Source organism: Clinocottus analis, unplaced genomic scaffold (assembly GCF_023055335.1).
Source record: "Clinocottus analis isolate CAN_PGR_092001 unplaced genomic scaffold, fCliAna1.0.p SCAF_8, whole genome shotgun sequence".
NCBI lineage: Eukaryota > Metazoa > Chordata > Actinopteri > Perciformes > Cottidae > Clinocottus > Clinocottus analis.
In genome coordinates this window covers 21655613-21668076 of record NW_027176240.1, presented here as the reverse complement: position 1 = coordinate 21668076, position 12464 = coordinate 21655613, and the positions used below count along the sequence as shown (strand labels likewise).

The 12464-nt window shown below is 44.0% G+C and overlaps 1 protein-coding gene across 9 annotated transcripts in view; it reads right to left on the bottom strand.

Annotated features, from left to right (window-relative positions):
- gbf1 (golgi brefeldin A resistant guanine nucleotide exchange factor 1) overlaps positions 1 to 7909 on the bottom strand; it is a 69322-nt gene extending 61413 nt beyond the window's left edge. For 8 of the 9 annotated variants that reach the window (XM_068567504.1, XM_068567503.1, XM_068567505.1 and 5 more), the window contains exons 1-3: positions 7645 to 7909; positions 5197 to 5301; positions 3060 to 3126 (exon numbers count right to left, since the gene is read on the bottom strand). In XM_068567504.1, coding sequence (XP_068423605.1) covers positions 3060 to 3126; positions 5197 to 5292 — 163 coding nt within the window. In that variant the 5' untranslated portion in view covers positions 5293 to 5301; positions 7645 to 7909. The remainder of the gene's footprint in view (positions 1 to 3059; positions 3127 to 5196; positions 5302 to 7644) is intronic. The other variant, XM_068567502.1, reaches the window with a different exon arrangement.
- Positions 7910 to 12464: the final 4555 nt, after the last annotated feature.

Below are 12464 nucleotides of genomic sequence, written 5' to 3'. Positions count from 1 at the left end.
ATACAAAGTATGTCCTGCTGAAAGGCCGCTCTCGTGTCGCCCAGCGGTGAAATAAAGCCGCAGAATTATTCAACGAGAGATCGAGACAGATTTATCTGTGTGAAGGCGATCCTGTACGGGAGGGACAAAGACTCAGCTCCACGTTTCAGACGTTACAACGACGACAGCCGTGATAGCTTCTGAGTTCCTGCACTCCTTCCTTTAGTTGCTCGTGAGAGGTCACGCTGTGCAGAAACAAATCTGATGCGTTGCCATTAAAATCATAACAATGATCAAACTAATATGAACACTGTGTGGCCACAGCGTGTGGACTTCAGGAACAAGCTGCTGTGTAATTCTTCTGTGGGTTTAGTAGCTCGACTGGGTGGTGGTGAACATGTTCCAAGACTTTTTCCTCGTTCCTCAAACTTTGTACTGTCAAATGTCCTTAAACTGTGTAATAAATTACATGGTTAGTAAAAGGAGAAGGACAGAAGGATGACAGCAGCAACTCAAACCCGAGCGCTCCGTCTCTGGAGCGACCGGCCAGCCCGCGGTTTCAAATTAGCTCGCTAACTACGTGACGCGTCCTCGACACGCTCTGGTCACAGCGTAGGAATGCAGCGGGCTTTCCAGGGTACTGTAAAATGTGTCCTTAAGCTTTGTAATGGTTAGTAAAGGAAGAAGGAGGCTGCAGCAACTCCGGCTAGCCGCCTGTCGCGAGTTAGCACGCTAACGTTAGTTAGCTAATGAGCCAGTCATAATAACTATCCAGCCTTATGGCTGCAGGGACTCAAACCCGAGTGCTCCGTCTCTCGGGCGAACAGTTAGCCCGCGGTCTCGAATTAGCATGCTAACGTTGGCTAGCTAACTAGCCAGCCATAATAACTAGCCAGCCGTATGGCCGCAGCGACTCAAACCCGAGTGCTCCGTCTCTGGAGCGACTGGCTAGCCCTCTGTCTCGAATTAGCACGCTAACGTTAGCTAGCTAGCTAACTAGCCAGCCACTTCATGAGTCCGATTAAAAGACGTGATTGCTCGACGCGCCTCTGGTCACTGCGAGGAAACACACCAGAGGATTAGATGCTGATTCAGCAGATGCTGTAATGAGTAAGAGAAGGCCTCAAAATGATTTGTTTCATGACGTAGATTCGTCCCAAGCGGTGGACTCCATCTTGGCCTTGAAGATTAGGACACATTTAAAAGAGTAGAAGGCATTTTGAGCCGTAAGCAACCATGAAAAGCTGAGAAATGTAAACATCACCACCGGCATCGATGCGTTTCGTCGCCGTCTCGTAGTTTGGTTTACGGCTTCAGTACATTTAGTTGTGCAGCGCCTCCTGAAAGACAGATGCTGGCCGTGAAGCTGTGGAAAGCGCTGCATGCTCTGGGTCTAATGAGGTTAGGGACGGGGCATCGCATATCAGGCTCCATCCAAACCGTCCCGTTTAAAAATCAAGAGGAACCGGCACCCCGCTTCCTGGGACTGACGACCCTGACGGCCTGACCGAGGTGGAGCTGAGGCATCCCGACACATGGGCCCGGCTCCTGACACTGAGCCCTCATTGTTCCCCCCGTCCAGAGCTGGAGGACCTCGCATTTTTAAGAAGTGGTTTTTTTTTTTCTGCTTCCAGAAAAAGAGAGACAAGACTTCCTTTCCCAGAACAATTTATCTCTCTTCTTGACAAGACTCCCTGCTATATTTACCCAACTAAAATTGCAGATGATATACTTCCAGCTGCACCGCGCTCCAAGCTCGCCGGCACATGGTCCTGTCAATCACGCCGTCACGCCGGGACGGGACCGCCAGCGCAGAGACGGAGAGCCGAGGGTTCGGATGCAAGGGAAAAATGAGAGGCGAGAGAGGCAGCCGGGCTGAGAAACCTTACGGGGACTAAGGCATGTTTCTTCTGCTGCTGGGCTTTAGCTGTTAGAGACAGCGGAGGTTCACAGCAGAGTGGATGGAATTACCGGGCTTTCATTAAGCAGACAGCTGGGCCGCTGTGAGCCGGCGAAGCACGGCCCGCCCCGCCAGATCTACCGACAACATCGCCGTGTTTCCTATTAGGTTGTTATGCCGCTGCAGAAACAAAAACAAATTGATCAGTCTGTCGAGCGCAGAATTGAGCTCCAGTGCGGTTACTTGATCTCCATTTTGTCTTTCATCAGGGCATGGATGTAAGGTTTCACAAGGGGAGGGGGTTGGGCTTAAGGATGCAACAAGGCTTTCAAAACATCCTTGACATGGATTCATTACTTCATGCAAATGTCCCAACAAAAAAAAAAAATAGAAAATTCAAATTGACTTTTCCAATGTGGAATGCAGTAACTGCAGTGGGACGGGGTTTAGGGAACGGAGGAGCGTGGGCGCTGCGAGGGGAAGAAACAAGGCAAAGAGGAGGGTTAACCAGTGTGGTGGATTCCTCCCCAGCCAGCAGCGCCTGTCCATCTCACAGCGGCAGCAGCATTCCCTGGAGGAAGGTGTGGGAGGAAGAGGAGGGGGGGCTCAGGCTGTGCAGCTCCATGTGTTGCATCCTTCCCATTGCTCACAGACGTTACTACAACTGGAAGCTGGAGCGCCGCTGTGGGAGCTGCCAGGACTCTCATTGCAAGGCAATGACCGCATGCAGGACCGGACTCAAGAGCACAGCTTGGGTCTCTCAGAGGAACCCAGTGCTGTCAGACCCCCAAACCGCCGCACGGACACACGGGCATTACACCCCGTTCTCTACGACGCTCAGCCTCCGGCCATGGAGGGGAAGCCTCCCTGCAGGCCTTCAGTGGAGGAAGCTCCCCTGCACAGCATGCTGGTTACAGTATTGCATCATTAATGCATTAAACTGAAGATAGCGGCTGTCTTCGTTTAGCTAGCAAGCATGGTCGTTACGCTATGGCTAGCCGGCATTTTGATTAAAACTGTAAGATCTTAAAGTGCGTCGTGTATTCTTGCATTCTGCTTTCAATCCCGACCCACTCCGTCCAGGACCGACCGGCCCTGTTGGGTTCATTTGGTGACAGCTGTCAGTCAAACCGGTACGGACCCCATCGCCCTGAGCCCGACCTGCTTCAGCCCCACGCACCTTGTATGTGGTTGAGTATGTCCTTGAGTTGGCCGAAGCTGTTGAGTAATGGGTCCTGTTCTTCGTCCTGGGAAGAGAGAAGAACTCGATCAGAACATGATGGCAGTGAGAGAAGTTCAGTATGATGCTCGGTCTATGGAGGGAGGGGTGATATTACTTTGAACCCATGCATTCGTATTGATGCATATTGCATAGACGCAGGAAGTAGGCCCCTCCTAAAGCCAGGTATTACTTTAAAAAACATGAATTGATTGAATAAAATGATAAACTTAGTGGTAAAACTTCAGTGTTTTGGCCCCTTTCGTACCGTGGAGGCCAGAGTGTGTGGTAGGAAAGATGATTTGCTTTGTTTTTCTTCTGTTTGTTATCTTATTGCATTCCTTTAGATGCAGGCTCCACCGCAGCATAAAACACTGACATCTGTTAGATTGTGTTTTTTAAGTGTCCCGCTGAATCCAGTCGGCTGCAGAGGACTTAAGGTAACTGCTATCATGGCCACTGTAGGCTAAGTGTGAACATTAGGTAAAAAAGCCTCTTGTATAGTTGCTTACGGATCACTGTGTGTGTGATTTAGATATTGATTGAAGATAAAATAGTTATGCAACGTGTGCTTAAAGGCTTTTTTACCGGATGTTTAACCGCAGCATACTCACCCAGAGAGAGAGAGAGAGCGTATGGACAGAAGTGTAGACGTGACACAAAAGCTTTATTTAAATCATTAAGCCCAGTGTTCCTCTCGAGTGTTTGAACTCCAGTAAAGTGACAGAGGGTGACTCATGAAAGCGGTATAAATTCAAGCATTTGCCGATCCTAACCTTGAAAGGTTCAAATGAAGCATCTTGCGAACTTTCAGGACTACGTCTCTGAGCTTTACAACCCTGAGCCACGCGGCGCTCATGAAGCTGAAGGACAGGTTCACAGGAAAACAGAGGCGCAAAGTCGAAATGTTTACCGTGACGACGCTGACAGAAGGTGGGGAAGTGGTCTGACCAATACAGCGAAGCTTCCTGCCGTTAACCTGACCTTTGACCCTTCCATCCACAACTACGACTGAGCAGTTTCCAAACTTCCACTCAATGCCAACATCTTGGGAAAGATGTTGTATAACAACCTCTGGGAGTCCTGGGAAACAGGCGTGTTTTGGAGAACTTTCAGCCAGTTTTTTTTTGCAGAAATCACAGCGCAGAAGCTGAACCGCTCAGAGTCACAAATGATCTTTTAATGAATGCAGACACCGGAGATTGCTCTCCTCTCGTTCTACTAGACATAATGCAGCTTTTGACACGGTGGATTGTGGAGTCTTGCTCCAGCCTTGCAGTCGTTTTCAGTATCTTGTTTTGATTGGTGAGTGTTTCCTCTTTAGCCCAATAACATGCGGAGTACCCCAGAGTTCAATCTTAGGGCCACTCTTAAGTTCCTTGTCTATGTTGCCCTCACCAACCTGAGTCTAGATTTAAAATGTTCTTATAAATTACTTCTCAAATCTCATTTTTCTGTGACTTTTGTGTCTTTCAATGTGAGTCATCTTGTGTTTCATAAGCTGCACATATTACACACACCGAAAGTCTTTGCTTTTAGTATAATGCATAGCACAATTGAGGCAGGTCAGTGTCCTCCATACTGAGTCATCAGCAGTATAAAGCATGAGTCCAGGTTGCATACGAGGCTTCAAAGGAAGCTGCTGCAAGACTTGAAAAGCCCTTAAACAAACTTCATGAATTTGCAACAGGTGGACTTCAATCCATCCCGGATACGCACGAGTGAAGATCAAAAGGAAAATTAACATTTTAATGAGTCGTTTCTGTGTTCTGATTTGGACGAATGAGCAGGCAAAACAACACATTTTATACAATAATAAAAGCAGCAAAAAGCTATTCTTTAAGTCGTCATTGCTTTCTACACCAGCTCTGATTCAAATATGTAGTTGAATGATAAAGTAAACTACAAAGATAAGGAATGATCCAGCGCTTATTGTGACCTTCAAGTCGATGCCGTCTCTGTGATTCTCATATAACTTCCATCACAGCATCAGAGTCATTATGAACCGAGTTATAAAGTTAGTTTTGATAAAAAATGTGTGACTAAATACATTTGTAGTTAAGTTTGACCTCCCCATCATCGGCTGTGTTTAACTTACCAGTGGAGTGTGTGTGTTCCATCTGGAGTTTCTCTTGATAGCTCCGACAACGGTGCCAATTTCCCCTTGGACGATGTAGATGTTCTTGTCCACCATGCTGCTTTTCTAAGAGGAGAGAGAGCGGAGGACGGGATGGTTGGTTCGGGCAGAAACCTACACAACGTATATTCCCTCTATTTCATCTGTAAAGACAGCAGAAAGCATGTACATGCCAGAGATGTCGGGCGTGAGCTTGAGGTTAGAGGAAGTCACTGTGACATAACTACTTGACTGGAAGAACATGAGTTTATCTAAACGTTAGAAAACATGTGTCACAGGTGAAACAATCACAACCTGTAACATTTTAATGCTTTTCAATGAGAATATTGATCTAAAAATATCATAAAGCCGATCGCAATTGCTATACCAGTCAAAACAATAGCAACTTCATTTTTTATCATTTAGCCTTGGATTATAATCCAGAAATGTATTTCATTCATAGTTTGCATTATCCATCACAGAAATCTAAATTCTAGCAAACATTACTATGAGGCAGATGATGTAAATATTGCATAAGACGGTGCGTGAATCAATTATCCAACACACACACACTCACACACTATGTGAAACGTATTGAGTACTGAACTAGCTCATATGAAAGTACTCAATTGATAAGAGCCACTGGCTGGTGACCATGAATAATGTACTTTAGACCACTGAGTCATCACATAAAACTGTCTGTATTGTTTCTCATGGCGAACCTATTTGTCTAGGCTAAAACAAATCATGTGCGTACACAAGAATACATTTTAAACTATGGATAAGCAATCAATTAGATTCAATATTCTATGAAAATCTGCAATAAGTATATGAAAAGGAAGTCACCAAGCCTCAAGTCAAACTAAGGCCTCAGATGGAAATAGAAACTAAAAACCAAACGGCACATTCCCATGAGCACCTCGACGATGGCAAACCCAATAAGGATAACCAAACAAAATCAAAATGTATGCTGTTCATATTTGACAAGCAGCACAAGTCAAAATGGTTGGATTAACCTTTTTTCCTTGTGTCATGAAAGCCATGCAGGATAATAATCTTACTTTACAGGAAGATTTAGGAATGTAGAGACGAGGTGGCAGAGGCCATGCTCTTTTCAATTCATGGAAAGCAGTCTATTCAAAATACTACCTGGACAGCGGTTTGGACATTGAAACATAGTGATAAGCTTACAGGTGATAAGACTGTGAGAGATATATATGAGTTTTCACTCAGGATTAGGTTTATCAAACCACCATTTCCATTTTGAATGTGGTCCGATATTGTATTTTCCAAAATAATACAGCAGCACAGTAGACTTAGTGAGTCAGAAAAACATTAGAAAACTAACCTGAATGGCTTTGCACAACAATTTACGTTAAATCCGTCTAATATATGCTTTAAAAGTGTAACAAAAAAAGGTTTCTTTGTACAAAACAACGTCTGTAATTGGATTAGTATAAGCATACAGTCAGTGGGTGCTGCCACTCTGCAGTAGGAGAACATGAACAGGTTCTGCAGGGTTCCTTTGGAATGGGGAGACCATTGTGTTGATATACAGACACACAACAGTACGTCTCATCCTCACAATGCTTTCCCATAAACACATTCAAACTGTCGACACAATAATGTGACCTGTTGACATGTCTCCCATTACAGATCAGAAGCATATACTGCATTAGCATATACTGCATTAGCACGCTAAGAGGCTCGTGGCTTTCCAGCATAGTCACGTTATCTTTCCACATTGTAAGTACACTGAGGCCAGGCTGGTGATGGACACATGAACGACTGCACGCTGCTGAGTGATCTCAAGCCGTCCTCCCTTCTCTTAGACGTGGCCGCTGGTCACCAGCTGGTTGGGACAACAGTGCCTTTAACTTCCCACAGATAACGTCACAGAGACAGTCTGGTGCCAGAGAGCCAGACTTCTCCAACGTGAATCTAACCTCGTTGTAGTTAAAAACTCTCAATACGTGTCACACAAGTGCAACACAATACACGCAGACAACAAGAGCGAGGGATACGGTTCAGCTAGTTAGCTTTCAGGTGAGCTAGCTAGCTGATTAGATTAACTAGCGTTAGCTCGCTAAATCAGTGGCAAAGCTAACAGGTTAGCTCTCCTTCACACTGCGAGGTATAGAGACTGCTGAGCGCTCTGGTACAAACACATGGCTACTTACGTTATCTAGATAATATATACTGCGGACTGAAGAGTTAGCACATTGCGACTATATTATATATTCGTGTTTTAAGTGCACAGAAAGCGCACAGCTAGCTGCTGGGCTAGCGTGTCAACCGGCTAAGGATGGGTGTCTGCTATGTTTGCCCCTCTCAAACAACAGTCATTTATTTATTAAATTTAAACAAGCAAACGCCTGATGTCAAATCAACAAGTCGGCATCTCTGCTTCTCCATAAATGCATGGATTACCTGTGCTTGGCTGTTATTCCAAAGACGGAGTCCTGCTGTAGCTAATGCTAGCCTAGTCAGGCAAGCTAGCAGGCTAGCCGGCCAACAGTGAATGAAGAAGACCAAAGTTCAGTTTACTACGACAACAGGACCAAATAGAAATGTCGGACATTCCACTGCGTGATAATGTAATATTTCCAAACTCCACTTATGTATTTACTATTCAATAAAATGCCCCATAAGTGAATAAATTCAACACCTTCCTGCAGCTGTCAATCTGGTCTTGGTAAACACACTGACGTGGAAAAGCTCTGCGGTCTCAACCTAGCTTGATGACAGGGTTTTGATTGACAGGCTACCAAACGCGTCGCTTTACGCTTTAATACAGGACTTTAGACAACAATAACGTACCAGACAGTTGACATTTGAGGTGTGTTGGCGTTTGTGCAATTTCGTTATCATATAGACTTTCAGGGATTCACCGAAAGGAAAATATCGCCGGTGTTACACGGAAATGGGCGGGACAAAGGTAGCATGGCCGGTTGTACTCGGTTGATGACGAAAGCACGGGAGCTCCATTGAAGAGAGCAGTCTAAAGCTGACAGCTGGATGACGTGTGTTTATGCGTCAGGATCCTTCCACGGGACCCAGTGCGATCAATCTATAACCATAGGAGTATATAATATTGTATCGTATGGACACTATTTAGTATTGCATGGAGGCAGCAGGTGCATGCAGTCAGATAGTATCAGTTTATGCAGCTTGCTCTTGAAAGTCTGAAGGAGTGGTAATATGAACATTCCTCCCCTTAGATGTTTGAGCATGGAGGGTTATTCTTCTTTTATTGATGATCAGTATGATCATGGGTGATCAGTCCGGCAACTATTTTGGTAATTGATTTACAGTTTATTTTCAAGTAAAAATACCAAACATTTTTGAATTACCGCTTCTCAATTGTAAGGATTTGCTGCTTTTATTTGTCTTGTGTAAATTTAATATCAGAATCAGAAAACCATGTATTGCCAAGTATGATTATACATACAAGGAATGTGTCCTGGCATGAAGTTTAACATTTGAAAATGTCACGATAAACATAAAAAAGGAGCATGATGAATATTTACATAGTATTTACAATTAGAACTATAAATTACAAGAATTCAAGTTAAAATAATGCAAGTTAAAATTAAATTAAAATAAAGTGCACAGAATGAAGTGATTATGTGAATGTGACAACTTTCACATAGTGCAGTAAAATGAATAGGATTGGATTTTGGACTGCAACTTTATGGCTAAATATACTTTGTCGTTCAAACAATACATGTATTGAGAAACTGAACTGAACTTAATCGCAAACTGTTGAATTAACTATAATAAATACATATACTGCTGGTGGTCTGTTTCAGGCTCCATTTTGCTTCATGGTGGAATCAGCCCGTCGACCGCACACGAATCGCAACAAAAACAAACTATTGTCCCTTGGGTGAATGGCGGCCATTTTGAATTTCTTGGTTTCCAGGAACACTTTTATATGCCAAAGGGGATAGATACCTTTTTGTTGCAAACTGTGTGAGGTCAAAGGACGTTATTACTGGACTACAAGTAATATATATATATTTTTCTACTTTGCTTTGGCGTCTGCATGTGTATCGACTACACCTTGAATAGGGAAGCTTGGGAAATAAATGTATATCTGCAAAGAAATCACTTTTAAAAGATATTTTGATGGTAACTATGAAGATCCAGCATAATATGAGCCAAATTCCCCCAAAATGCCTCCTGGAGCGTCTATAAGACACCTTTTTGGAAAGATTAGGACCTAAAGAATCCGAATCTGCAACAGAAATCACAATAAAACAAAGTCTTGTCCTGTTAGGAAGGAGCTTCAGTCAAAAAACTGTGTCGTTCGGTTCAAAAATGGAAAAGAAATATGTATTTTATGCCAATGGATTGTCTGAATGGGGCATGCTGGGACTTAAAATGGGAGCAGGAGGATTTTCGCCCACGGTTTCCAAAAGCCTAAAGAACCAGCTGATGTCATCAATGGAACTGTCTGTTTCTAAAAGAAGAAGTCCTCTTTACTGTCCATGAAGCTGTGTGTGAAGCATCGCGTCCCGGTCCACTCAGCTGCTCATGAAACATCTGGATTCCTCTTGATTACATTTCCTTCATCCAAACAGAACATATTTATGTGAGCGAGTGTCTTTGACATGAGTCTGTGATCATTAATTACAGACATGAGAACAAGATTATTTTTATTCTGACCGGTCTCATTTATCTCAAACCCAGAAGAGAGCTCTACGCTTCTGTCCTGTTGTGTGTCTGCGTTGCCTCGTCCAGTGAGTTCATCAACCTGTTGTCTGCTAGGAAGACCAGTTATGAAACACACAAACATAAACTCAACATGCCGTGTGTTGCAAGATGATTGTGTCATATCTGGCGAGTATATTCTTGTTTGAAAGATGTGTGAATGATAAATTGAGTCCCGACATTCTTCTGGTGAGCTGCTCGAGGCCCGAGGGCGAAGTCCTCCATGAAGATGTGCACGAGAGAGGATACGATCGTAGCGTAAGATATCGCCAATTAAAAAGGGTTTCCACGTTCAATATTCACATTTCAGTCTGCTCCTCGTCCTGAATGCTCCTGAACACGTAGCACAGGCCTCTCCTGCTCTCCTGTGTCCTGGAGGTTTGTGTCGTTGCCAGTCGGGAACAAAACATGGCAACGTAATTGCTAAATTTGCCCTCAGTGTATTTAAGGGGAGAAGCTAGCCGAGCTGCCGACGCGCTGCAACCGGGACGCATTTAATATTGTCTCAAGGAAAAAAAAGCTTTGACCTTTACCTCTGGAACCTGGAACACACGTCTTCCTGGGAGCGTTAAACAAAAGAGACAGAGAGATTGCTCTCCAGTGAGCTTTAAAGAAGTCGGTTCAGGATAGCTGTTCCCTCCCTGGTGTCGGCCTTTATGCTAAGCTAGGGTATTTGATCCCGCTCTAAGTCTCTTAAGTCACTTAAACACTGGCTAATCACAGCGTGGCATCATTTTGACGAGGAGCCTACAGCCGTGCTAGCAGCTCTGTGAGCTAACATCGGCATGCTAACATGCTCACAGTGATAAAGTTTACCTTCTTAGATTAGCGTGTTAGCGATGTTAGCAATGTAGCTCATTCTGCAGGTATTTACTCTACTCTGTTGGGGGAAAAACAGAAATGTTTGACCGGTTGACTTTATAACAATTAATCCTGAAGGGAAGATAAATGCGCTTTATGAGTTTGTTCTCAGACTCTGATGCAAAAATCTTCCCTTCAGCAGCTCTGACATCATCAAACGGAACAAAAACATGGACGAAGAAGAGTTCTGATAGCTGTGTTTTGTGATTCATGGAGTTATATAAAGACACATCCGAACCTGCTCTGTAGAGACTTTGACTCACAACATGAAACACGGATGTTCAGCCTTTAACTTTATCCAATGTTCAGATTTAATTAGATGATGCGTCATTAGTTTATTTAAACAAACATTTTTAGAAAAGTTGTATGACAAAAAAACACTCGTCTTAAAGTCAGTTTGTGGTGAGATCTTTATTTAAAAATGTTTCTTTATTCAACAGGACTGTCTCCAATACATATTAGATTCATAAAAGATTAATTCAGGCTTTTCCCAAACTAAAGCCCTCTATGGCCGTACGTTTGGATCGGTACGTTTGAAGAGATGAAATATGTTTCCTTTGCAATGCAACACAATGAAGCTTCACACGTCCTTTAGCATTTAGCAGCTGTCAATCATCCACCGTGACGCGGCCTGTCCATCAAATATTACACATCCATCTTTAGTTGCACATCTTTTCTCTGTGTGTACGTCATAACTGATGAGGCGACTTCATATCCTCAAGCACCAAAACTATGCACATGGTCTACATGGTCTGCATAGTCTACATGGTCTGCATGGTCTACATGGTCTACATGGTCTGCATGGTCTACATGGTCCACATGGTCTGCATGGTCTACATGGTCCACATGGTCTGCATGGTCTGCATAGTCTGCATGGTCTACATGGTCTGCATTGTCTACATGGTCTACATGGTCTGCATAGTCTACATGGTCTGCATAGTCTACATGGTCTACATAGTCTGCATGGTCAGCATGGTCTACATGGTCTGCATAGTCTGCATTGTCTACATGGTCTACATGGTCTGCATAGTCTACATGGTCCGCATAGTCTGCATGCTCTACATAGTCTCCATTGTCTCCATGGTCTCCATGGTCTGCATGGTTTATGGTCTACATGGTCTGCATGGTCTGCATGGTCTACATGGTCTGCATGGTCTGTGGTCTACATGGTCTACATGGTCTGCATGGTCTATAGTCTACATGGTCTGCATGGTCTATGGTCTACATGGTCTCCATGGTCTCCATGGTCTGCATGGTCTGCATGGTCTATGGTCTACATAGTCTGCATGGTCTACATAATCTACATGGTGTACATGGTCTGCATGGTTTACATGGTCCACATAGTCTACATGGTCTATGGTCTCCATGGTCTATGGTCTAGATGGTCTACATGACCTATGGTCTACATGGTCTACATGGTTCCCATAGTCTACATGGTCTACATGGTTTCCATAGTCTACATGGTCTGCATGGTTTACATGGTCCACATAGTCTACATGGTCTATGGTCTCCATGGTCTACATGGTCTGCATGGTCTATGGTCTCCATGGTCTCCATGGTCTCCATGGTCTATGGTCTATGGTCTACATGGTCTGCATGACCTATGGTCTACATAGTCCACATAGTCTACATGGTCTATGGTCTACATGGTCTGCATGGTCTATGGTCTACAT